This window comes from Erpetoichthys calabaricus, chromosome 13 (assembly GCF_900747795.2).
Source record: "Erpetoichthys calabaricus chromosome 13, fErpCal1.3, whole genome shotgun sequence".
Lineage (NCBI taxonomy): Eukaryota > Metazoa > Chordata > Cladistia > Polypteriformes > Polypteridae > Erpetoichthys > Erpetoichthys calabaricus.
The window spans coordinates 131542192-131565638 of record NC_041406.2 but is presented as its reverse complement, the minus strand read 5'-3'; the positions used below and the strand labels follow the sequence as shown (position 1 = coordinate 131565638).

At 36.9% G+C, this 23447-nt stretch overlaps 1 protein-coding gene across 1 annotated transcript; it reads left to right on the top strand.

Annotated features, from left to right (window-relative positions):
- The first annotated feature begins 1760 nt into the window (after window positions 1–1760).
- On the top strand, window positions 1761–22390 carry rnf41l (ring finger protein 41, like). The gene is given in 8 exon segments (XM_028817771.2): window positions 1761–1853; window positions 2645–2777; window positions 2780–2823; window positions 2825–2859; window positions 4920–5059; window positions 13278–13440; window positions 21164–21284; window positions 22064–22390. Coding segments are annotated over 7 exon segments (858 nt in total). The 5' UTR covers window positions 1761–1853; window positions 2645–2653; the 3' UTR covers window positions 22295–22390.
- The last annotated feature ends 1057 nt before the right edge of the window (window positions 22391–23447 follow it).

Sequence of the window (23447 nt, the reverse complement as noted above, 5' to 3'; positions counted from 1 at the left end):
CCATCTCTAATCTTCCATTTCTCTCTAAAGTTCTGGAGAAGATAGTTGCAGTACAGCTTCATGATCATCTCAAATTGAATAACCTATTTGAAAAGTTTCAGTCTGGTTTTCGCCCTGGCCATAGCACCGAAACAGCCCTGGTCAGGGTCACTAATGACCTTCTGATGTCAGCAGATACTGGTTCTCCTTCTTTACTCGTTCTCCTTGACCTCACAGCTGCTTTTGATACAATTGATCATAATATTATTCTTCACCGTCTGCAATACACTATTGGACTTTCAGGCAATGTTTACAATTGGTTTACATCTTATTTGACCGGTAGAAACTGAGTATGTCGCCCTTGGCAGCGCAAAATCTCACACCCATAATGTTACCTGTGGTGTTCCACAGGGCTCTGTGTTGGGCCCCATCCTTTTCATCATTTACATGCTCCCCCTTGGAAGTGTTATTGGCAGACATGGTCTATCTTTCCATTGCTATGCCGATGACACTCAGCTTTATCTTAGGACTACCCCTCACCTCCTCTACTGCTCCTCTGCCAACATCTATACTGACTATTTGTTTGGAGGAAATAAAGGCATGGATGAGGCTTAATTCTCCTTCAGCTGAAACAGATCTAAAACTTTTTTATTTGGCACACCACACCATCTTCGTTCTTCTACCATCACCAGTATCACTTTCTCTGGTCAAAGCATTCCTCTTTCTACATTTGTTACCAATTTGGGTGTAAAAATGGACTCTCAACTCACTTTTGACACCCACATTAAACATCTCTGTAAGTCATCTTTTTACCATCTCAGGAACATTGCTAAACTTCGTCCAACATTTACCCTGGCAGATGCAGAGAGGCTTGTCCATGCCTTTGTCCTCGTCCAGTCTGGATTACTGTAATGCGCTCCTCATTGGGATTCCTGGCAAGAGTATCCAGAAACTCCAATACATTCAGAACAGCACTGCCAGGATCCTGATGAGGGTGCGAAAACATAGCCACATCACTCCTATCTTGAAAACCCTTCACTGGCTCCCTGTACCAGTTAGATAGAGTACAAGGTTTCCCTCCTTACCCATCAGTGCATCTATGGATCTGCTCCCCTGTATTTACAGGAACTCCTTATCCCTCAATACTTCCTTACGCACCCTCCGTTCTGTGCATATTAACACTCTTCAAGTTCCCAGAACTAAGCTTAGCAGTATGGGTGATAGGGCCTTTTTCTTTGGTGGCCGCCGAGGCTGTGGACTTCTCTTCCTGACTACCTGAGAGCCCCACAGTCGACTGATGTTTTTAAACGAACCTAAAAACCTATCTTTTTAGAAAGGACATTTTGTTAAATTATTTTTATAGATTATTTTGTTTGTTAATTTACTCTTATTTTGTAGCACTTTGAGATTGTTAAATATAAAGCGCGATATAAATAAAATTTATTATTATTATTATTATTATGTTCCTTTTAGAATAAGGTGAATGGATAGTGTCCATTAATATCCACTTCATTATGAATGTGCTCATTTTTATTATTGTCCTGGGTTTATGTTTTGTTAGTTTGTCACTGAATACCTTGAATGGCTTACTGTCTCATATCCACTGAGGTAGTGGAGGTGAACCAGTGATACATAATATGCCACTAAAATGTCAGGCTCAGAGAGGCTGGCTCCACAGGCTCAGCCCTTATTAACAGTGAACTATTGTGTGCTTTGTCTAACAGTTGGCTGTTTCAGCCCAGAGAATCTGTCTCTTAGGAAACAAAATAGCACATACTGTAGAGTGGTGAAAACAGCAGTAGCATTAACAGAGTGAAGGTGGCCTTTTCTTGCAAGCACACAAGTTTTTCTTAATAAAAGTTACAGATTATAAGGTACAGTATTTAAATAAAACACACACTATATGGATGACTTTTAGTTAATTTTTAATATTGATGATATGTTTATGTAACTACTATCTTACTTATAAAATACATTGTTTTGATAAGGTAACTTACTAATGTGGTTTCAAGTACACATCTATGCACCGTGTATTATTTTATTTTTAGAGCTTTAATTTGAATTAATGCCTTTGCAGTTTCCTAAAATTCTTTAAGAAAAGCATAATGGAAAACAATCATAACAATCATAACATCCAAAGAATTAAATGGAAGCTTCATTTACCAAAATATAGAAGTATTTGATTCTGACTTCTTGTTTTTTGTAATACCTAAAATAAATTAGGCACCAAAAAAAATAAACTGTGAACATTTTGCATTATGTAAGAAAAAAATATTTTTACCACTTAAATTAAGCAAAGGGAAAGTGGTGTTTTAATGAATATTTAAGTTTTTTTGCAAATTTATTCCAATTTAAATATTTTGTAATGAATTGTAATACTATGTAAACTATGAACATTATAAAAGTCACAGTGAACATTTTTGGATATTATATATTTTCTTTCAGATGGTTTTTATTTATGTATTGCTTCTTGATAGTCCGGTACAGTGAGCTCAAAAATGTAAAAGTACACAATCTGGCATGTCAAAAAATATTAGTAAAAATTGCAAAGTCTTTAAGGATTTCACTTGTGAATTTAAATAAAAATTGGTAAAAATGTACAGTTCAAACCTGTTTTTAACTAATTTTGTTGATTTTCTGCTTTATATGTTGCTTTTCCCTTTAGACAAGCAACATGGGCTACGATATAGAGCGCTTTGTTGGCTATGTGAATGAGGGACTTCTGTGCTGTATTTGTCGAGATGTGCTGGAAAACCCACTTCAGGCACCTTGTGAACATGCCTTCTGCAGTACCTGCATCATGGCTGGTTGGTGCATCACCATAACTGTCCTGAAGACAGGACAGTCACTTGATGTTTCAGTGTTGCGGCCTTTATTCAGGTATCTAAAACAATAAGACATAGCTTTTTAGTCTTAGCACAGTTGAACTTTCAAAGTAATACTTATTGCTCAGCCCAGTATTGCACTGTGTATATATGTAAAGGTAAAAAATTTAAACTTTTTGTGTACTATATTTACTTATAAAATGTATTAAATAAAATTAATAAAATGATAACAAATATATGTGACATTTTAATGTACAACAAGACTAATATATGACGGAGGAAAGTCACATACAGTGCATCCCGGAAAGTATTCGCAGCGCATCACTTTTTCCACATTTTGTTATGTTACAGCCTTATTCCAAAATGGATTAAATTCATTTTTTTCCTCAGAATTCTACACACAACACCCCATAATGACAACGTGAAAAAAGTTTATTTGAGGTTTTTGCAAATTTATTAAAAATAAAAAAACTGAGAAATCACATGTACATAAGTATTCACAGCCTTTGCTCAATACTTTGTCGATGCACCTTTGGCAGCAATTACAGCCTCAAGTCTTTTTGAATATGATGCCACAAGCTTGGCACACTTATCCTTGGCCAGTTTCGCCCATTCCTCTTTGGAGCACCTCTCAAGCTCCATCAGGTTGAATGGGAAGCGTCGATACACATCCATTTTAGATCTCTCCAGAGATGTTCAATCGGATTCAAGTCTGGGCTCTGGCTGGGCCACTCAAGGACATTCACAGAGTTGTCCTGAAGCCACTCCTTTGATATCTTGGCTGTGTGCTTAGGGTCGTTGTCCTGCTGAAAGATGAACCGTCGTCCCAGTCTGAGGTCAAGAGCGCTCTGGAGCAGGTTTTCATCCAGGATGTCTCTGTACATTGCTGCAGTCATCTTTCCCTTTATCCTGACTAGTCTCCCAGTTCCTGCCACTGAAAAACATCCCCACAGCATGATGCTGCCACCACTATGCTTCACTGAAGGGATGGTATTGGCCTTGTGATGAGCGGTGCCTGATTTCCTCCAAACATGATGCCTGGCATTCACACCAAAGAGTTCAATCTTTGTCTCATCAGACCACAGAATTTTCTTTCTCATGGTCTGAGAGTCCTTCAGGTGCCTTTTGGCAAACTCCAGGCGGGCTGCCATGTGCTTTTTACTAAGGAGCAGCTTCCGTCTGGCCACTCTACCATAAAGGCCTGATTGGTGGATTGCTGCAGAGATGGTTGTCCTTCTGGAAGGTTCTCCTCTCTCCACAGAGGACCTCTGGAGCTCTGACAGAGTGACCATCGGGTTCTTGGTCACCTCCCTGACTAAGGCCCTTCTCCCCCGATTGCTCAGTTTAGATGGCCGGCCTGCTCTAAGAAGAGTCCTGGTGGTTTCGAACTTCTTCCAGTTATGGATGATGGAGGCCACTGTGCTCATTGGGACCTTCAAAGCAGCAGAAATTTTTTTGTAACCTTCCCCAGATTTGTTCCTTGAGACAATCCTGTCTCGGACGTCTACAGATAATTCCTTTGACTTCATGCTTGGCTTGTGCTCTGACATGAACTGTCAACTGTGGGACCTTATATAGACAGGTGTGTGCCTTTCCAAATCATGTCCAATCAACTGAATTTACCACAGGTGGACTCCAATTAAGCTGCAGAAACATCTCAAGGATGATCAGGGGAAACAGGATGCACCTGAGCTCAATTTTTGAGCTTCATGACAAAGGCTGTGAATACATAAGTACATGTGCTTTCTCAATTTTTTTTATTTTTAATAAGTTTGCAAAAATCTCAAGTAAACTTTTTTCACGTTGTCATTATGGGGTGTTGTGTGTAGAATTTTGAGGGAAAAAATGAATTTAATCCATTTTGGAATAAGGCTGTAACATAAACAAAATGTGGAAAAAGTGATGTGCTGTGAATACTTTCCAGATGCACTGTATCTATAGTTCGGCCTTCATTAAATTTGATTACACAGCACTACTCACCGGCATACTGGCTGAGGACATAGCTTTTCTGCTGGGTAAACTTTTCTTCACCACTGTCTTCGTTTTGTATTAATTCAGTGCACTAAATGTAGTTTTTTTAAATGATGCATTGTTTAAAAATGCTCTTTTCAATAGGTATATGAAGAATGATTTGAATCGATTGCAGATCCGATGCAGAAACAGAGAACATGGCTGTGATATGGTGTGCTCACTTGAATCTGTAGATCGGCATGAGCGGGAGTGTGAATATAGCCAGATTCCTTGCATCAATGCCAGTATGTATCAATAAGACATTTTCAATTATAGTCCGTATACACAGTTAGTGGCTATAACAAATAAAAATTAATGTAGTTACATAAAGACTTTAATAGTTGTAAGCAATTAAATACCACAGTGTAAATGTCCAGATCACAGTATAAATGTCCAGATCACTAATACCCTTAAAGACTACACTCGGTTTTCAATTACAACAAATATGGAAATGTAAATATAAGCAAAAGCTACTGAATGTCTGTCTCCAGTAATATCCAAGTAATTCTGTGTTCATTTTAACGGTAACAGCTCAAATTATAATACATCTGTTGTTTTGTTTTTTTCATTTTCAGATTTCTTCTCAACAATTTTTGATTTCACAATTTTCATTTCAAAAGTTTTGTGAAATTTTAGATTTTACAAATTACATTCTGATTTTTTTTTCTGGATGTAAATTTTAGTTCTGACTGTCATAAAATGAACACATTTTTCTCATCCTATACTATTAATCTAGTAATAATATTATAATATGAATTTTTTAGTAGACTTGAAATCTCTCCAAGGAATTTGTATATTAGTATTTTTAGATCTTAAAGTTGAGGAAATTGAAAATATTCAGTAAAGCAAACAATACAATTTAAATTGATTTCATTTGTTAATGTCAGTATTAATATTTTGCACATAATGATCCATAGGCCCCTTTTTTCAATACAAACTCTATAAATAAGGATAAACCAGCAAAAACATACACTAAATAGAAAACATAACCTTTTTATATAGAAATGTTAATATAAGCAAAGGAAAAATGGAAGAACTTGCTTAATAGACACAGGTTTGCAGTTAAGTTATTTTTCACATTTGACCAATATCACCATGCCTCTAACAGAAAATGCAGAAAAGGCTATTCAGGAAGAACACATATATATTAAATACTTAAGAAATTACGATTTTTTGGTAGCAAACTATTATATTTTATATTTCAAGCATGACATTTTCCACAAACAGTTACATCCTTCTGGGCGTAAATTTAAAATTAAAACATTAACAATTATGCAGTGTGTCTCATCAGCAGTAATACTGTAAACAACTGAAATGAGATTTCAGCATTTGAGCAGTTATGTGCTGTATTTGGCCACAATATTTTCCAAACGTTTTTGTATGGCATAAGATCTGAAACGTCTTGCACTGGTTTGAAAGTGTTAATGCAATTTTTGACTATCGTTCCATATCTAAACAATAAAATATCTTCATTTTTACTAGATTTGCATTATGTTTCATGTGTTGATTCAATAATAATAGCAATTATACTGTCATAGTTATTATAAATATTGATGATATTTTCTGATTCAAATGGTTCTTAATGTCTCTTATGAACTATGCTTATCAGAGGGAGTATTCAAGTGCTACCTGTGTGGTATGTATATTATGCTTGTGTGTGGGTTTTTGGTTCTCTTAAACTAAGAAAATTTAAATTCACACCACAAATAAATTTTACTTCTTCCAGGAAAAATTGTTGTAACTACAGGCCTATATTAAATGGCAGTTTACTGAGTCAACTCAGAGTAATGGATTTTACAGATGTTATAGCACTTAGTGCATGATAATCAGACAAGATTTTCAGTGTACTCTGTACATGTGACAGTACTACTTACTACTGCTGCTGCTACGACATACTGATGGTTAGATATCAATTTGTTTTCTATGTACAGCAGATATTTACATGCTACATAGTAAACTTAGGAACTATGATTAACCTTAAAATATCCTGCTGTGAGCCAATTATACCTTATTTGAGTGTGGTTTAAAACTGTTCTTTAAAAAGCTATTATTGAAAACAAATGTTAGCTAACAAGGCCTCTTGCAGCTTTCTGACAACTTATATGTATGATATTGTAATGTTCTAATTATTAACTACAGAATTCTACATTAATTTCTCAGAATGAAGTAAAACATGAACATAGTAATAAATGAGAATATGTTATCAGAGATGAAAAATAGCCAATTTGTATTTAAATGTGCAATTACCTTCTTGTTTTTGTTTTATACACATAGAAGTATCCATATGCCACAGTCAGTTAAAACTGACTTATCTTAAAGGGAGATAAGCCTAGGGATACACTTGTCTTTGGTTAAGAACTAAAATGAAATAAAGAGAATCATAAAGTGGATAGTGAGGGTTTCAGAATGTTAAATTTAAATATCTCTTCCAATCTATTTGAAAATGTCCTGGTTACTGCTAAAATACTTTATTATTATGTAGATATATAGACAGATGGATCTTTATCCTTGGTCGAAATTAGACAAAATGGTTGAAATAATATTAATAATTTGCTATATATGACTAAAAGTTTAGTTGTCTTAGTATTTGCTTTTCCACAATTTTGAAAGCTATTTCTGGGTACAAGAAAGCCATATATTTCCATTCAGGTTGGAATGCTTGTGGCAATGCAAAATACTTTGTTAATTAGGGTATGTGAAATTCGTAAACATCTAATGATTTATATTTTAGAGGTCTGCATACGTTCTTGCTTAATGAAAAATACCTTTCATTAAAATTGCAGTTGATTTCATTCAGGCTATCAATTTCATATGATTAAAAAAAACAATTTTTACATCACATAGTGTTGCAAGTTTTCAGTAAATACACCATTCAAATATGTGATTAAAACAAACAAATTGTACAATAACATTCTAGAAGGGAGCAGAGCTATAAACTTATAGTGATCAATATGCATTAGAAACTGCTTTTTATTTTCGATCCAGCCATCCTAAAGTTATATATCCTTCTCAAAGGTGTGTTTCGATGTTCATTTACTTAACTGGGATTCTGATCAAAGCTACCAGCTCAGATTAAGTCTTTTTTGACAATATTTAAAGCTGTGTTGAGCAATTATGTCATTTTAACACCCACAAGGCAATGGGTAAGGGGCAGATGCAGTGTCAGTTAAGTGACAGGCAAGAGAGGTTTGGAGCCAGGTATTCTTAATCCTGGAGATGAAAACTTGGAATGTGATTTTCATGGTCAGGATATCATGACGCAGCCATGGTTTGTAGGGTATCCAATGTCAGAATCTAAGGGGTGGTTATGATGAGACTTGGAACTAGTACTGGGTTGTATGACCAAAATTCTATATCATGATATTTTTCAAAATTATACCGGTTTCATGGTATTGGACGTTTTTTTTTTCCCATGCATGAGTGGATGTTAACCACATTTTCCACTGCAATTACTGGCCAAGAATAACCTTTTCCATTGTCATGAGAATTGTACATTGTACCAAAAAACATTTTAATGTGCATACAAGTATTAATCCAGGTTTGCATGGCCCCATAAAGTGATAGTTTTCAAGGGGGTGGCACTAATGATGAGATGGAATCACATTGCATGACAGATGCAGTCAAAATATAGAACCTTTTTATTGAACAAAGTTTGCAAACAACTTAAACTTAAATTTTGACAACATATTTTCAACCATCCAAAGAGGCATTTAGACTTAGTAAAACATCCAGAGGTGCTTGTCAAAAGTTGCATTGCACTGAACATGTCTTAGAAAAGGAATAAATAGTAAATATTTTTTGTAAATCAACTACACTTTGTTAATGTTAACAATCTCTGTCCACAGACACATTAAAGTGACTTTTTAAACAACTTTACCATCATTAAACTGCATAATATTTAAACTAATAAATAATAACAATACAATAAATAATTGTATTCTTACTGGAAGCTGCACTATTACTTCCAAGACTTCAAGCCCAGGTGCCATTACACAGTATTCACCAAATTAAAATAAAATAAAATAAAATAAAACAAGTGCAACTTGGTGATGACATCTTTACCAACTGAACCATCATTAAGGCAAACTGCATTAATATGGACCTATCTTCAAGATAAGTTATATACATAAATAATAAAACTCCAACTTGCATTTATAATGCTATTTGTGGTATAGCCCTACGGAAGTTATTAGGGCCACGGTGGAAAAAAAAAATACGGACAGTGAAGAAAAAAAAACTATATGTCGAGAATAAAGTCGACGTGTTGACTTTATTCTCGACATTTCCACTTTAATCTCGATGCTTATGTTGAGATTAAAGTCGACATTTCTACTTTATTGTCGCTGTTTATGTCAAGATTAAAGTCGACATTTCCACTTTATTCTGATTCTATTTTGTCATTAAAGTAGAATGTCGTAAACTAAACTTCATCCTAAAATCAATGTTTAATTTACTAGATTTTTTCAAACTCCATCATAAGTTAATGTAGCACATTAAATGCTTTGTGTTAAGTGTTCAGCTACCCAGTTGTTAATCGCTATATGCTTCTTAAACTGACTTTCTCTGCACTAAGAGGAGGCGCAGGCAGCGATCGCTGCACAGAATACATTCACTTCATGATATTCCTGCTCTCTGAAAATGTAGAATGCTAAGATAAATTTTCATGATTAAATGCATTAAAGCAGGTATTAAACATGCACGGTAAGGGTCCCCAGGTGTACATTCAGTGTAGAGAACTTTATGGCAGGTGTGACGAGGCTCCAAAAAACTGGATGTATGAATGGGCATCGCACAGGTTTAACTTAAATATTATGTAAATATTGGATTCATGATCTGGTGGTCGGAGACATGAACACAGAATTCAATTGATGTTCTTCTGAGCGGGCTTTCTTTATTGTATGCGTGCTGTCTCTGTCTGACGTACCAAACCCACAGTTTCTATCTTTCCTTTTTCTTTCTCCACATAACCAATCACCACACGATAAACGTCTTTGTGAAATTAAAACTAGTTATAAACTTAGACCACGGAATGTTCAGAACTTTAAAAAAATCTTTGTTATACATGTTTAATTATGCCATCCATTCAGGGTTGCACCCATCCCAGCAAGCAGGAGCAAATCCTGAACAGGGCGCCAGCACATCGCAGGGTGAGTACGAGCAATACATACACTAGCACGGTCAATATAGCAGAACAAAACCCCACGTCCTACATGACTTTGAAAAAAACTGAAGCACACCGAGTAAACCCACCAGAAAAACATGCAAATTCAAGGCAGGGAACACCCGGGACCCCCTTGCTGCGAGGCAGCAGTGCAACCTCCAGGCCACCGTGCCCCCACATGATTAATACATGCTTTAATGCATTTCATCATGAAAATGATATCAAGTATTTGTCTTAGCATTCTAAATGTTCAGGGAACAGGAATATCATGAAATTAATGTATTCTGTGTGGTGATGGCTGCCAGCGCCTCCTCTTAATGCAAGAAGAAGTCAGCTTAAGAAGCACGTAGCAATTAACATGGCTCGGGGAACACTTAACACAAAGCATTTAATGTCCTATATAACTTATGATGGGGTTTGAGAAAATCTAGTAAATTAAATATTCATTTTAAGATGAAGTTTAGTTTACAATGTTCTACTTTAATGACAAATTACGAGAATAAAGTCAACATGTCGACTTTATTCTCATCATAAGCGTCGAGATTAAAGTAGAAATGTTGAGAATAAATTCAACATGTCGTCACACTATTTATTACACAGTACTCAGGTACATTATACAGTATTGAAAAAAAAAATAAAACAAGTACAACTTGGCTTGCAGTATTATCCAGTAGTATAGAAACAGTATTCACACATTTGAATATTATGGTCCACATCCGACCTTTTAAAACCAAAGACAACAGACACGGCTCCTTTTTTCGGCAAACGTTCTTCTGTGTCATCATGTTCAACTTTATCGTCTGCTACAGATTCAGTTTCAGAATGTTCTCTGTCCATTTTCACCGTTCAATACCTCCACTAACTCATGTACTCCATTGCATGCCTGTTTCGCGGTGCAGCAGTGAAAAAGGTCCCCCCCTTAAACAGATTCCCACTGCACCACGTTCCGAATGTTGTTTTGGCTATTTAAACCGGTGTTGCAGTATAAGAAAAATCCATATCATAACAAAAATAAAAAATGTTTTTTGGTATGAACCGGTATACCGCCCAGCACTACTTGGAACATACAAATCTTAAGTTATGGTCCTCTTTTGGAAGGAGAAAACATACCAACAACTCCGCAAGAGCAGTTTTATAAATAATTATGTTGGACTATGGTCGTTGTCTATATGCTGTTCAGTCTGTAGCCCTGTCCTTGTCTATGGTCACAGGCTTGGTGTAGTAATTAAAAAATGAAATTTGGGAGCACACGTAACTGTATTAAGGTTCCTGAGCAGAAATTATGGCTAATATTCTATGATTGTATTAGAAGCATGACCAAAAAATAGCAAAACTACTGCTTCTCCAAGTTGAGATTAGCCAGTGGTAGTGCTTTGTGCATGTACATTAGGTAGGATGAACCTTGGGTGTCTGCAATAGGAGATGTACTAAGGCACAGTGATGACTGAAGACTCGCTGAAGGAATTATTTCTCTCACCTGTCCTTGCAATGTATGACTATACCCCAAGAAGAGCTTCAGGAGGTTGCTGAGGGTAGGGAGGCCTGGTTAGCCTAACCTCGGTATGTTGGTACTATGACCCTTACCAAGAAGAATGGAAAATAAATAGTTGCGCCAGATAAAATTTTTATAAAGGCATTACATTTTTAAGACCTTTGACTGTGATATTTAAAAGACAATTACTTTTGTGTGCGTTAGCCATTCTAAACCTGGTTTGTTTTGGTTGTTATAAATATGGGAAGTAATATCCCTTTTGAATTGAAAATTTTTTATTGGGAGCTGTAAATTTTCTTTAGCAGTCTCTGTATTTATTTTGCTGCATCCATCTTATTAACTGACAAACATCCTGTTCTCTTGTGCAGATACAGTATACTCCCATAACTAAGTACTATACTGTTGTCTCACAAAATTAGTGGTTCTCTTTCAATAATTTGCTGTAATGGGTTACTGTCAAAAATAATGTTTGGCATTTAGGCCTTTTTCCAAATGATTTTTGAATCTCTCCAGTATTGTTTTTAAAGGTGCTTGGCACATTTCCATGCTACAGTTATTTTTAGATGTTAATGTTTGTAGTGTGTTTGTGTTTTGTAATTTGCAGTGTTGAGTGTTAATAACGCCAAACTGTGGGTTCTGCAGGTGTACATTAGTGAATGGCATTTATTTTGTCCCAACAACCACAGCTGAGTGACAATAATCCCCACAAGCCTTCAGGAAGATAGGTGGAGACTTTCAGAGAAAGGATAAATAACAGCCCTGCGCAGGAGTTGTGGGTGGTTCTTTGTTCTTGGTGGATTGTAGAGAATGAGAAAGGAAGAGAAGGCTACAGTGACAATGAGAAGGGGTAATTGGAAATTCCAACAGTATTACATTTTTGGGGGTGTACAGAGCAAGACTAGCTACATCTTGTTGTATGTACGCATTTATTGTTTTATGAGGCCATAAAAAACACATCCATTACTCAGTACACATTACCATATGTTAAATTCTCTGTATATATTTTGTCCATAAAACAAACTTCCACAACTCGTACTACAGAAGTGTTTTGCCAGTTTTGAATGTAAAAGAAGAAGTGCTAAGGTAAAAATACTAAAAAATACTACTAAAAAATACTAATAATACAAAAAATCATTCGTATATTTGTCTTTTGTTATTGTATTATTGTTCCTTTACTGCTGGCGTTATAATAATTTTAATGTTTATTTTTCTTCTCCTTATTCTTCCAGTCTGATTCTCAACCAGGATCAGAAATTTAGACAAATGCAGAGATAAATGCTTTTGTAGCCTAACCTACATAGAGGCACTAGTAAATCCCAAAGTTTCTCCAGAAATCATAACCTATTTAATGGCATGAGTGGTTTTATTTAGATTGATTTATGCATTTTCTTTTGAAATGATGTAATTTTAGGCTTTGTTATTGACACTTTATATACAGTATCTGTTTCTGGTGTGAATATTCCTTTAGGAAAGTTGTGTATGTGTGTGTGTGCATGTGAGATGTGAGGTAGTCTTTACAGCTTTTCTAGCCTAGTGTTTTTATCTACACAACTACAGTATATTAAAGCTAATCATGTAGTGAGCCATAAGCAAATGTTATCTTTAATATCTACAGTATTTGCTTATGCAAAATTATTCTGAAATGTTTTGATTCAACCAAACATTGTCTTGTATGCAATATTGGTTTTGTAGATTACCCTGAGATCATGCTCTTAGGTAGTAATCTTACAAAAATGTAATTGCTTTTGTATGCTTTCAAATTGTTACATCAAAATGTTTTTTTTTTTTTTTTTTTACATTATTCTTTGAGGTTGTCCAATTTTGGTAGAGCGACGTAACCTGGAAGCACATCTAGCAGTTTGTGAGTACAGAAGTCGAGAGTGCCCAAATGGCTGTGGTTACATTATTTTGAGTGCAGACGATGCACAGCATAACTGCATAGCAGAACTGAGGACTGAGCTGGAGCTGCTGCGGTAAGTCAAAATTTGCTTGAATACAATTACAGGTGCTGGTCATAAAATTAGAATATTATGACAAAGTTGATTTATTTCAGTAATTCCATTCAAAAAATGAAACCTGTATATTAGATTCATTCATTACACACAGACTGATGTATTTCAAATGTTTATTTCTTTTAATGTTGATAATTATAACTGACAACTAATGAAAGTCCCAAATTCAGCATCTCGGAAAATTAGAATATTGTGAAAAGGTTCAATATTGAAGACACCTGGTGCCACACTCTAATCAGCTAATTAACTCAAAACACCTGCAAAAGCCTTTAAATGGTCTCTCAGTCTAGTTCTGTAGGCTACACAATCATGGGGAAGACTGCTGACTTGACAGTTGTCCAAAAGACAACCATTGACATCTTGCACAAGGAGGGGCAAGACACAAAAGGTCATTGCTAAAGAGGCTGGCTGTTCACAGAGCTCTGTGTCGAAGCACATTAATAGAGATGCGAAGGGAAGGACAAGTTGTGGTAGAAAAAAGTGTACAAGCAATAGGGATAACCACACCCTGGAGAGGATTGTGAAACAAAACCCATTCAAAAATGTGGGGGAGATTCACAAAGAGTGGACTGCAGCTGGAGTCAGTGCTTCAAGAACCACCACGCACAGACGTATGCAAAACATGGGTTTCAGCTGTCACATTCCTTGTGTCAAGCCACTCTTGAACAAGAGACAGCGTCAGAAGTGTCTCGCCTGGGCTAAAGACAAAAAGGATTGGACTGCTGCTGAGTGGTCCAAAGTTATGTTCTCTGATGAAAGTAAATTTTGCATTTCCTTTGGAAATCAAGGTCCCAGAGTCTGGAGGAAGAGAGGAGAGGCACAGAATCCACGTTGTGTGAGGTCCAGTGTAAAGTTTCCACAGTCAGTGATGGTTTGGGGTGCCATGTCATCTGCTGGTGTTGGTCCATTGTGTTTTCTGAGGTCCAAGGTCAACGCAGCCGTCTACCAGGAAGTTTTAGAGCACTTCATGCTTCCTGCTGCTGACGAACTTTATGGAGATGCAGATTTCATTTTCCAACAGGACCTGGCACCTGCACACAGTGCCAAAGCTACCAGTACCTGCTTTAAGGACCATGGTATCCCTGTTCTTGATTGGCCAGCAAACTCGCCTGCCTTTAACCCAATAGAAAATCTATTGGGTATTGTGAAGAGGAAGATGCAGTACGCCAGACCCAACAATTCAGAAGAGCTGAAGGCCACTATCAGAGCAACATGGGCTCTCATAACACCTGAGCAGTGCCACAGACTGATCGACTCCATGCCACGCCGCATTGCTGCAGTAATCCAGGCCAAAGGAGCCCCAACTAAATATTGAGTGCTGTACATGCTCATACTTTTCATGTTCATACCTTTCAGTTGGCCAACATTTCTAAAAATCCTTTTTTTTGCATTGGTCTTAATTGATATTCTAATTTTCCGAGATACTGAATTTAGGACTTTCATTAGTTGTCAGTTATAATCATCAACATTAAAAGAAAAAAACATTTGAAATACATCAGTCTGTGTGTAATGAATGAATCTAATATACAAGTTTCACTTTTTGGAATTACTGAAATAAATCAACTTTGTCATGATATTCTAATTTTATGACCAGCACCTGTATATGAGGTGTCCTCCTCATTTTTATTTTGCTACAGTTATTTATTTTTTGGTTCTTTTGATTCCACAAGGAATATTCTGTTAATTTACATAATATTCATTCTTGTGTCATTCAGAACTGTGTTATTATTTTCTACTGTCTCAGCTGTGTTACCCAGCTTAGTCCAGGAAATTTCGTAAGGCTTCAGTTGTGGTGCCATTGGTTAATCGGGTGTGTCAGAAATATTACACAACTATCTAAGTGCCTTTCTGTGTACAATATTTGCAGGCTTAAGGACTAATATTATTGGAAGGCAGTGTAGTGTTGTGGTTAAGTTTTTGTACTTTAGACCCCAAGGTTGTAGGTTGAAATCCTGCTAACTAACACTTTGACCATGAACAAGTCACTTCACTTGCTTTTGCTCAAATTAGAAAAAAAACAAAAGAAATGAAACTAATTATATCTGAAATGTCAGTCACCTAGGATAAAGGAATCAGTCAAAAAATAAGTAATAATAATATTAAGTCACTGAAGCTGCATACTCTTGAATATGCTATACACAATTGTTCATAAGTAAAATGTTCTTGAATTAGAGCAATTTCTGCTTCTCCGAGTGGTTTGGCTTTTATTGATGGTCACGCCCTACTTTCAAACAATTTCTCAGAGACACTTTAACGTCCCGATAGACAAGAAAGTGAGACATAAGGACAGCTGCTGTACTGGCTTTTAAATGATCGTCACGCAGCGCAACATGCAGATCACACAGCATGGTAGCAGCAGCTGCAAGCAAGCAGCTGATTCGTCCGCATCTCCTTAGTGTGCATTCAGCATACTATGCATACACACATTTTGAGATTCAACCATTTCAAAAGGGGACCAGATGTGCTCTTCAATTCACCAGTTGTCTTTCTCTATGGCAACCTTCAGAGCCCGGGTTGTGGATTTACCTCAGAAAGTCACTGCCAAGTGCCATTATTGACATTGATATGAATTACTGCCTCAGTTCTGTAGACAGCTAGACAATATTAACTAAAAAAAATCACACTTACTATGACTTGTATCCTTTCATTATACAGATGCTTATTTCGTTATTTCACAAAGATATTGCCTGCTGCCTCTGGATGAATCATGTATGCATGTGCTTTGGTGAGGGAAAATATGCATTCACGTAGTAAGAACTGAGCAGATGTTATAGGAATACATCCATCAGTTCATCTTTCTAATCTTTTTATTTTGGGTAGGGCAGCTGGAGCCTACCCCAGCAACCATTGGGCACAAAGCAGAAGCAATACTTTGACAGGGTGCCAGTCCATTGCAGTGAACATGCTATACACAATTGTCTATGAAAAATATTCCTGTATTAGATCAGTTCCTGCTTTTCTTAGAGACTTGACCTTTGTTGGTCATTGTAAAACACAATTTTACAGAAAAGTGTCTTCTTTTGAAATGAAATGGATAATTAGCAGGAATAATGTGAAATGTAAGTATCTACTATTATCATTATTAAATGTTTATGATTTTCATTTGCTGACTTCTTTCGCTCAAGTGCAGTGTTTCTTTTCGTGTTTTTCGTCAGTTGTATGTAGTCCCCCTTTAAAGTCCAATGTATGTGCAAAACATTGCCAGAAGTGGATATGCATAAGTGCCGGTGTTACACTGATACATTAGCATGAAGAGCAAGGATCATGGAGGGGTATGAGAGGTATAGTTCAGTCCCCCTTGTAGTTTTATGCATCATGAGTGGGGAATGGAGGTCGACTGAGTGGAACGGATAACCAAGATGAGAGCCGGTACACATCTAATAGTACTGGTAGTCAACAGCAAAAAACAGTGCTTGCTAACCACTGAGCTTTGCATCTTCTTGGATACCTCCAAACCTTCACTTTCCATTTCAGAAAATTGATCATTGTCTTCAGTCAGCCATCCAACATATTAATTAATGGTGCTATTGGTGTAGCCCATCAATCACTTCATCTTTGTCCTTTATTTGCAATTATATAGTGGGGCAAAAAAGTATTTAGCCTCTCTTCTGTTTCCTTTTCCGGTGTCCTGTTGGTGGTGGCGCAAGCCACCACCATCTACCCAAAGCACCATGATGTTCCAACAATGATGGATGGATTAAAAGCCAGAAGTCTGTATGACCATCAGCATCAAGTGACTCCGTGAGAACCCTAACTACAAAGAGGACTGTTTCATTTATGTTAGGTAGAATGCCCAGAGGGGACTGGGCGGTCTCGTGGCCTGGAACCCCTACAGATTTTATTTTTTTCCCCAGCTTTCTGGAGTTTTTTTTTGTTTTTTCTGTCCACCCTGGCCATCGGACCTTACTCCTTTTCTATGTTAATTAATGTTGTCTTATTTTAATTTCTTATTTTGTCTTTTATTTTTCTTTTCTTCATTATGTAAAGCACTTTGAGCTGCTTTTTGTATGAAAATGTGCTATATAAATAAATGTTGTTGTAGTCAGCCACCAATTGTGCAAGTTCTCATACTTAAAAAGATGAGAGAGGCCTGTAATTTTCATCATAGGTATATCTCAACTATGAGATACAAAATGAGGAAAAAATCCAGAAAATCACATTGTCTGATTTTTAAAGAATTTATTTGCAAATTATGGTGGAAAATAAGTATTTGGTCACCTACAAACAAGCAAGATTTCTGGCTCTCACAGACCTGTAACTTCTTCTGTAAGAGGCTCCTCTGTCCTCCACTCGTTACCTGTATTAATGGCACTTGTTTGAACTCGTTATCAATATAAAAGACACCTGTCCACAACCTCAAACATTCACACTCCAAACTCCACTATGGCCAAGACCAAAGAGCTGTCAAAGGACACCAGAAACAAAATTGTAGACCTGCACCAGGCTGGGAAGACTGAATCTGCAATAGGTAAGCAGCTTGGTGTGAAGAAATCAACTGTGGGAGCAATTATTAGAAAATGGAAGACATAAAAGACCACTGATAATGTCCCTCGATCTGGGGCTCCACGCAAGATCTCACCCCGTGGGGTCAAAATGATCACAAGAACGGTGAGCACAAATCCCAGAACCACACAGGGGGACCTAGTGAATGACCTGCAGAGAGCTGGGACCAAAGTAACAAAGGCTACCATCAGTAACACACTACGGCGCCAGGGACTCAAATCCTGCAGTGCCAGACGTGTCCCCCTGCTTAAGCCAGTACATGTGCAGGCCCGTCTGAAGTTTGCTAGAGAGCATTTGGATGATCCAGAAGAGGATTGGGAAAATGTCATATGGTCAGATGAAACCAAAATAGAACTTTTTGGTAAAAACTCTACTCGTCGTGAGTTGCATCCAAAGAACACCATACCTACTGTAAAGCATGAGGGTGGAAACATCATGCTTTGGGGCTGTTTTTCTGCAAAGGGACCAGGACGACTGATCTGTGTAAAGGAAAGAATGAATGGGGCCATGTATCATCAGATTTTGAGTGAAAACCTCCTTCCATTAGCAAAGGCATTGAAGATGAAACGTGGCTGGGTCTTTCAGCATGACAATGATCCCAAACACACCGCCCGGGTAACGAAGGAGTGGCTTCGTAAGAAGCATTGCAAGGTCCTGGAGTGGCCTAGCCAGTCTCCAGATCTCAACCCCATAGAAAATCTTTGGAGGGAGTTGAAAGTCCGTGTTGCCCAGCGACAGCCCCAAAACATCACTGCTCTAGAGGAGATCTGCATGGAGGAATGGGCCAAAATACCAGCAACAGTGTGTGAAAACCTTGTAAAGACTTGCAGAAAACGTTTGACCTCTGTCATTGCCAACAAAGGGTATATAACAAAGTATTGAGATGAACTTTTGTTATTGATCAAATACTTTTTTTCCCACCATAATTTGCAAATAAATTCTTCAAAAATCAGACAATGTGATTTTCTGGATTTTTTTTTCTCATTTTGTCTCTGAGAGTTGAGGTATACCTATGATGAAAATTACAGGCCTCTCTCATCTTTTTAAGTGGGAGAACTTGCACAATTGGTGGCTGACTAAATACTTTTTTGCCCCACTTTATATATTTTATATATATATATATATATATATATATATATATATATATATATATATATATATATATATATATATACTGTATGTATATAATATCCTCTTTAATAAAATCCCTGTGTGCATCCAGGTGTCCATGTGTGTGTGTCTTCTGGTGAAGTGCGCATGCGCAGGGCTCGGTGCGATGCGCGATATTCCTGTCAGAGAATGTTACAAGCGTTTTACAGAAATACAAACCAGTATTACTGCGAGAGGAAATTAAAGGTACACAATGCAGTGACTTATATTACAGCCACATACAAGCCAGTATTACTGTCAGAGGAGATTAAAGACATATTACCGACACGCACGCCTGTATTACCGCCAGAGAAAATTAAAGGTATATTACGGACGTACAAGCCAGCGGACGTACAAGACAGTATTACTGTCACAGAAAATTAAAGACACACAATACACAATGGTAGCCCACGAAGAACGGTCATCTCAGCAAGTAAACATCAACAAAAGAAAGGCTAAAATAAAGAAAAATACGACCAACAAAAAGAATGAGGTCAAAGTCCCTTGCCATTTAATATAGACTGTTCCTACTAATGTGTATGCACTACTGTTCTAGCGCCCATTATTGTAATGGGCTTAATCTAGTATATCTATAAAATGCAAAGTTGACTGACTGGCTCACTCACTCATCACTATTTCCTGTTTAGTTAAAAAGCTGAAATTTGGCAGGATGGCACATCTAGGGTAGTATGTATCTTCTAAGAAAAGACATTTTGATATATCAATATTTGGGGTTAAACCCCCCCACAAGAGATAACCTAAATACCACAAAATCTCAAAATTACTTTGATGGATTTGATTGAAATTTGGTAACAAATAAAAGGAAACATACAGACTTGTGTTTTTTTTTTTTATTTGTTGATAATTTTTTAATTTGTTGATATTTTTTAATATCGCAACTCCTTGCTCTGCATTGGGTTGAGAGTTTGCTTTATGCAAAGAGAGGACGATTGTGTATAGCCTGTTCAAGAGTAAGCAGCTCCAGTGACCTAATAATATTATTACTTTTTCCTGGACAGACACATTTATCCAAAATGGGTTAAAACATTTAAGGTACAACAGGTTACATTTCTTCTGGAATTCCAATTGGTGCGCAGGTAGATGAAGTGACTTGTTCATGGTTACTACAGTGCTGGTAGCAGAATTAGAACCCACAATCTCAAACACACTCTCTGACAATAATATTAGCCATTGTTTTTAAAAAAAATCTACAAATATTGTATTCAGAAAAGCACTTAGTTACATAGTCATTCTTCTACACCTGATTAAACGACAGCACTGAAAATGAGGCATATTGTGTCATGAAATTGTACGCGTGAAGCCTGATAACATAGCTAGTCTCAAATATTTCAAACATGAAAACCACAATTTTTAATCGATAAATAAAATGTATAGTCAAATCACTTCATACTTAACATTAAAATCAAATCAGATCCCTGTAAACCTGCTCAGGATTAAGTAGGCTTGGGAAATGGTGTGGTATGGTATTAAATTAGATGTCAGATTCAGACTTAATGCCCAAGGGTTCTCAGGTACTTCAGCTGGCACAACCTAGATATTGGTCCTTTCAAACTATGTCTTGGAGTCTTCAGTTGTTGCGTGATTAGGCATATGTTGCCTATATGTTGGGCCTATATGATGTGTGTGTTGTTTTCACCACATTTGCAGTCAATGCAGGCAAGTCGACATGGAAACAAAAATTTGGAGGTGGAAGGATATCATTTTGTCTGCACGTACAAGTGGAGATTTGCACTTGTGGAAAATATTAACTAGCCTCGAAAAGTGTGAATGTCACAGGATCAAGTAAACCTCCAAGGTGCTGTTTACAGTGATTGTTTATCTTCTTGAGACCTTGACAAAACAAATTTATTTATAATTATCGTGAGACTACCTAGAGACCTAAAAGAAAAAAAAGATAATTAATAACGGTAATAATAATTGGCAAAGCAGACTTGGTGAGCTATGCCTGTTAGGAAGATTCAAATATTGATATAATGACCGATGTTTTCTATACAAATGATCCTCACTTCAGGTCAGAGATGATTTGCAAAGTGGAAGAAGTAAAGCATGAAATGGAGTCCAGACTAGACTCTCAGAGACGTCACATGGTACAGAAGGAGAGTCTGCTAAAAAATGAAGTTGAAGAACTGAAGGTAATAAGCACAGTTTGAATATTGCATGTTATTAATGATTTCTAGCTGTTCTACCAGGGGTTGTCTGTTTGTGGTGTAAATTCTAAGGTCAGCATAAAATTATTGTTACAATTGTTTTCCACATTGTAGTTGACAACACAACAGGATCAAAAGTACTCTGAAATCTAAGATGCTAACCCCCTCACTGACAAAAACACCATACTCATCTCCTTACTTGTAGAATAGCTGCTACTGTGTGGTACATTTGTAATGTTGCCAATATATGCCTTGTAGGCCCTGTAACAGTGTTATGTGTTACCGTGAACATTAACACAAATCATGGACATTTTTTGTTAAATTAATTTGTTGAAATTCCTAAGCTATATCAGACATTCATGCTCCCTAGCACTATTTTTGTCTAAGATAGATAGGCTTTTAGCCCAATTTAGCCTTAATTCCGCTAGGCAGAACAAAACTCTGGAGAGTTGATACCATAGATTACAACACATATAAGGAGTAGCGTAATAAAAATTGAATGCTAGACAGGGTATTTACAGCACATCTTGAAGTACAAAGTAATGACCTATATGTTTGCAATGTCATGAGGCAGTTGATGATTTTAAGTTTTATTTTTGAAAATGGTGCTCCCTTCTATGAATTTATGGGACTTGAGCCTACTTTTTACAGTGTTACTTTGACCTCCCATAGAAAGAAATGGTGTGCCTCTCTAAAATGTAGTCAGTTCCTTAGCACTGCCTAATTTGCTCATGCTGCTCTTTTTCATCCCCTTTTGATTATAGAGCCAGATGTCTCGAGTTATGTCTGATATCCGCACCTTACTGGCCGCAGAGAGACTGCATCGACAGGAGCTGGAGCAGGCAGAACTGGAAAAGAGAGAACTGATGGAGTTGCTTCAAAGCTTTCAAAGAGATATCCGTATGGAAGGTGGTGGACGGAAAGCAGTGGGTTCCCGGACCCTAACTCGCCTAGACAGTATGAAAAGAAAACCTAGGGAGGTCACCGTCATCTAAATTCATGTAATTTTATGTTAACTAGAAGCTCTGTTCTATTGTAAACATTAAAAATGTGTTTGTTTTATATTCTACAGTGCAAAAGCACAATGTATAGATGGTATGCTGTTGTGATTTTGTATAATAGCAAAAGCAGTGCTATACAAACCCAGCTGTCCTTAAGCAGGGCAACAATTTCTTTTTATTACCAGAAGTAAATTAACAGTGGGGAATGGTGAGAAAAAAATGTACTGTTTAGGTGGGTACTAATATTTTCTCTTCATTTTTAATATTTTGCTATTATCGAGTACAGCATCAAAGAAATGTTCAATGCCCAGCCAGTAACCAGCATTATTTGTGAAAACTCAATGAGCAATGCCATTATTCCAATGTTTTACTTTTACTGTTAATTTTAGAGTGAAAGTGTCAGTATTTGCACTACATTGTGGTGGCCTGCCATTACTAAATTGTGACCACTGCATCTGCGCTACCCAATAATCCTGCCACTCTTGTCCTAAAAGTCTGATTGGTGTCAAAAACATTCCTGCAAATTACTGAAGTAGGACTTCTGTGCTCTTTAAGATTGCAGCTTTGATTGTTGACTGCCCCAGCAGGTGGTAAGATTAAATGTGCAATGCCTTGTGAAGTATTCAAACTCTTTAAAAGGTTTCATATGTGGCTAGATTGTAAATATTACAAATACTGTTCCAATCTGAATTTCTATTGCAAACTCCCATGGTCAAGAAGAAAAAAATGTAATAAATGGCAGTAGATATTTTAAGTAGTCTAGGCCTTATATTTACTTCTTAGATAAGCAATTAGATCTCACATATCAATATAGTGTGTAATAACAGCTTTTCATTCTGTGTAATACAGGTAGATGTCTGCCAGCGTTGCATACTCACTCAGTGCTAGTGACATTTACACAGTATTCCTGACAGATTTGCTCAGTTTCATGCTCCTGTCAGACTGTAACCTCAGCCTGGGATTCACATTTTTACTCCAGATCCACTTGAGTGTTGCTTTAACCTTACACTTGAGATTACTGAATAGTTAGAAACTGCCCATATAATAATTTTGGATGGCAATTCAAAGTCTCCATTTAGTTGTACAGTAATCCCTCCTCCATCGTGGGGGTTGCGTTCCAGAGCCACCCGCGAAATAAGAAAATCCG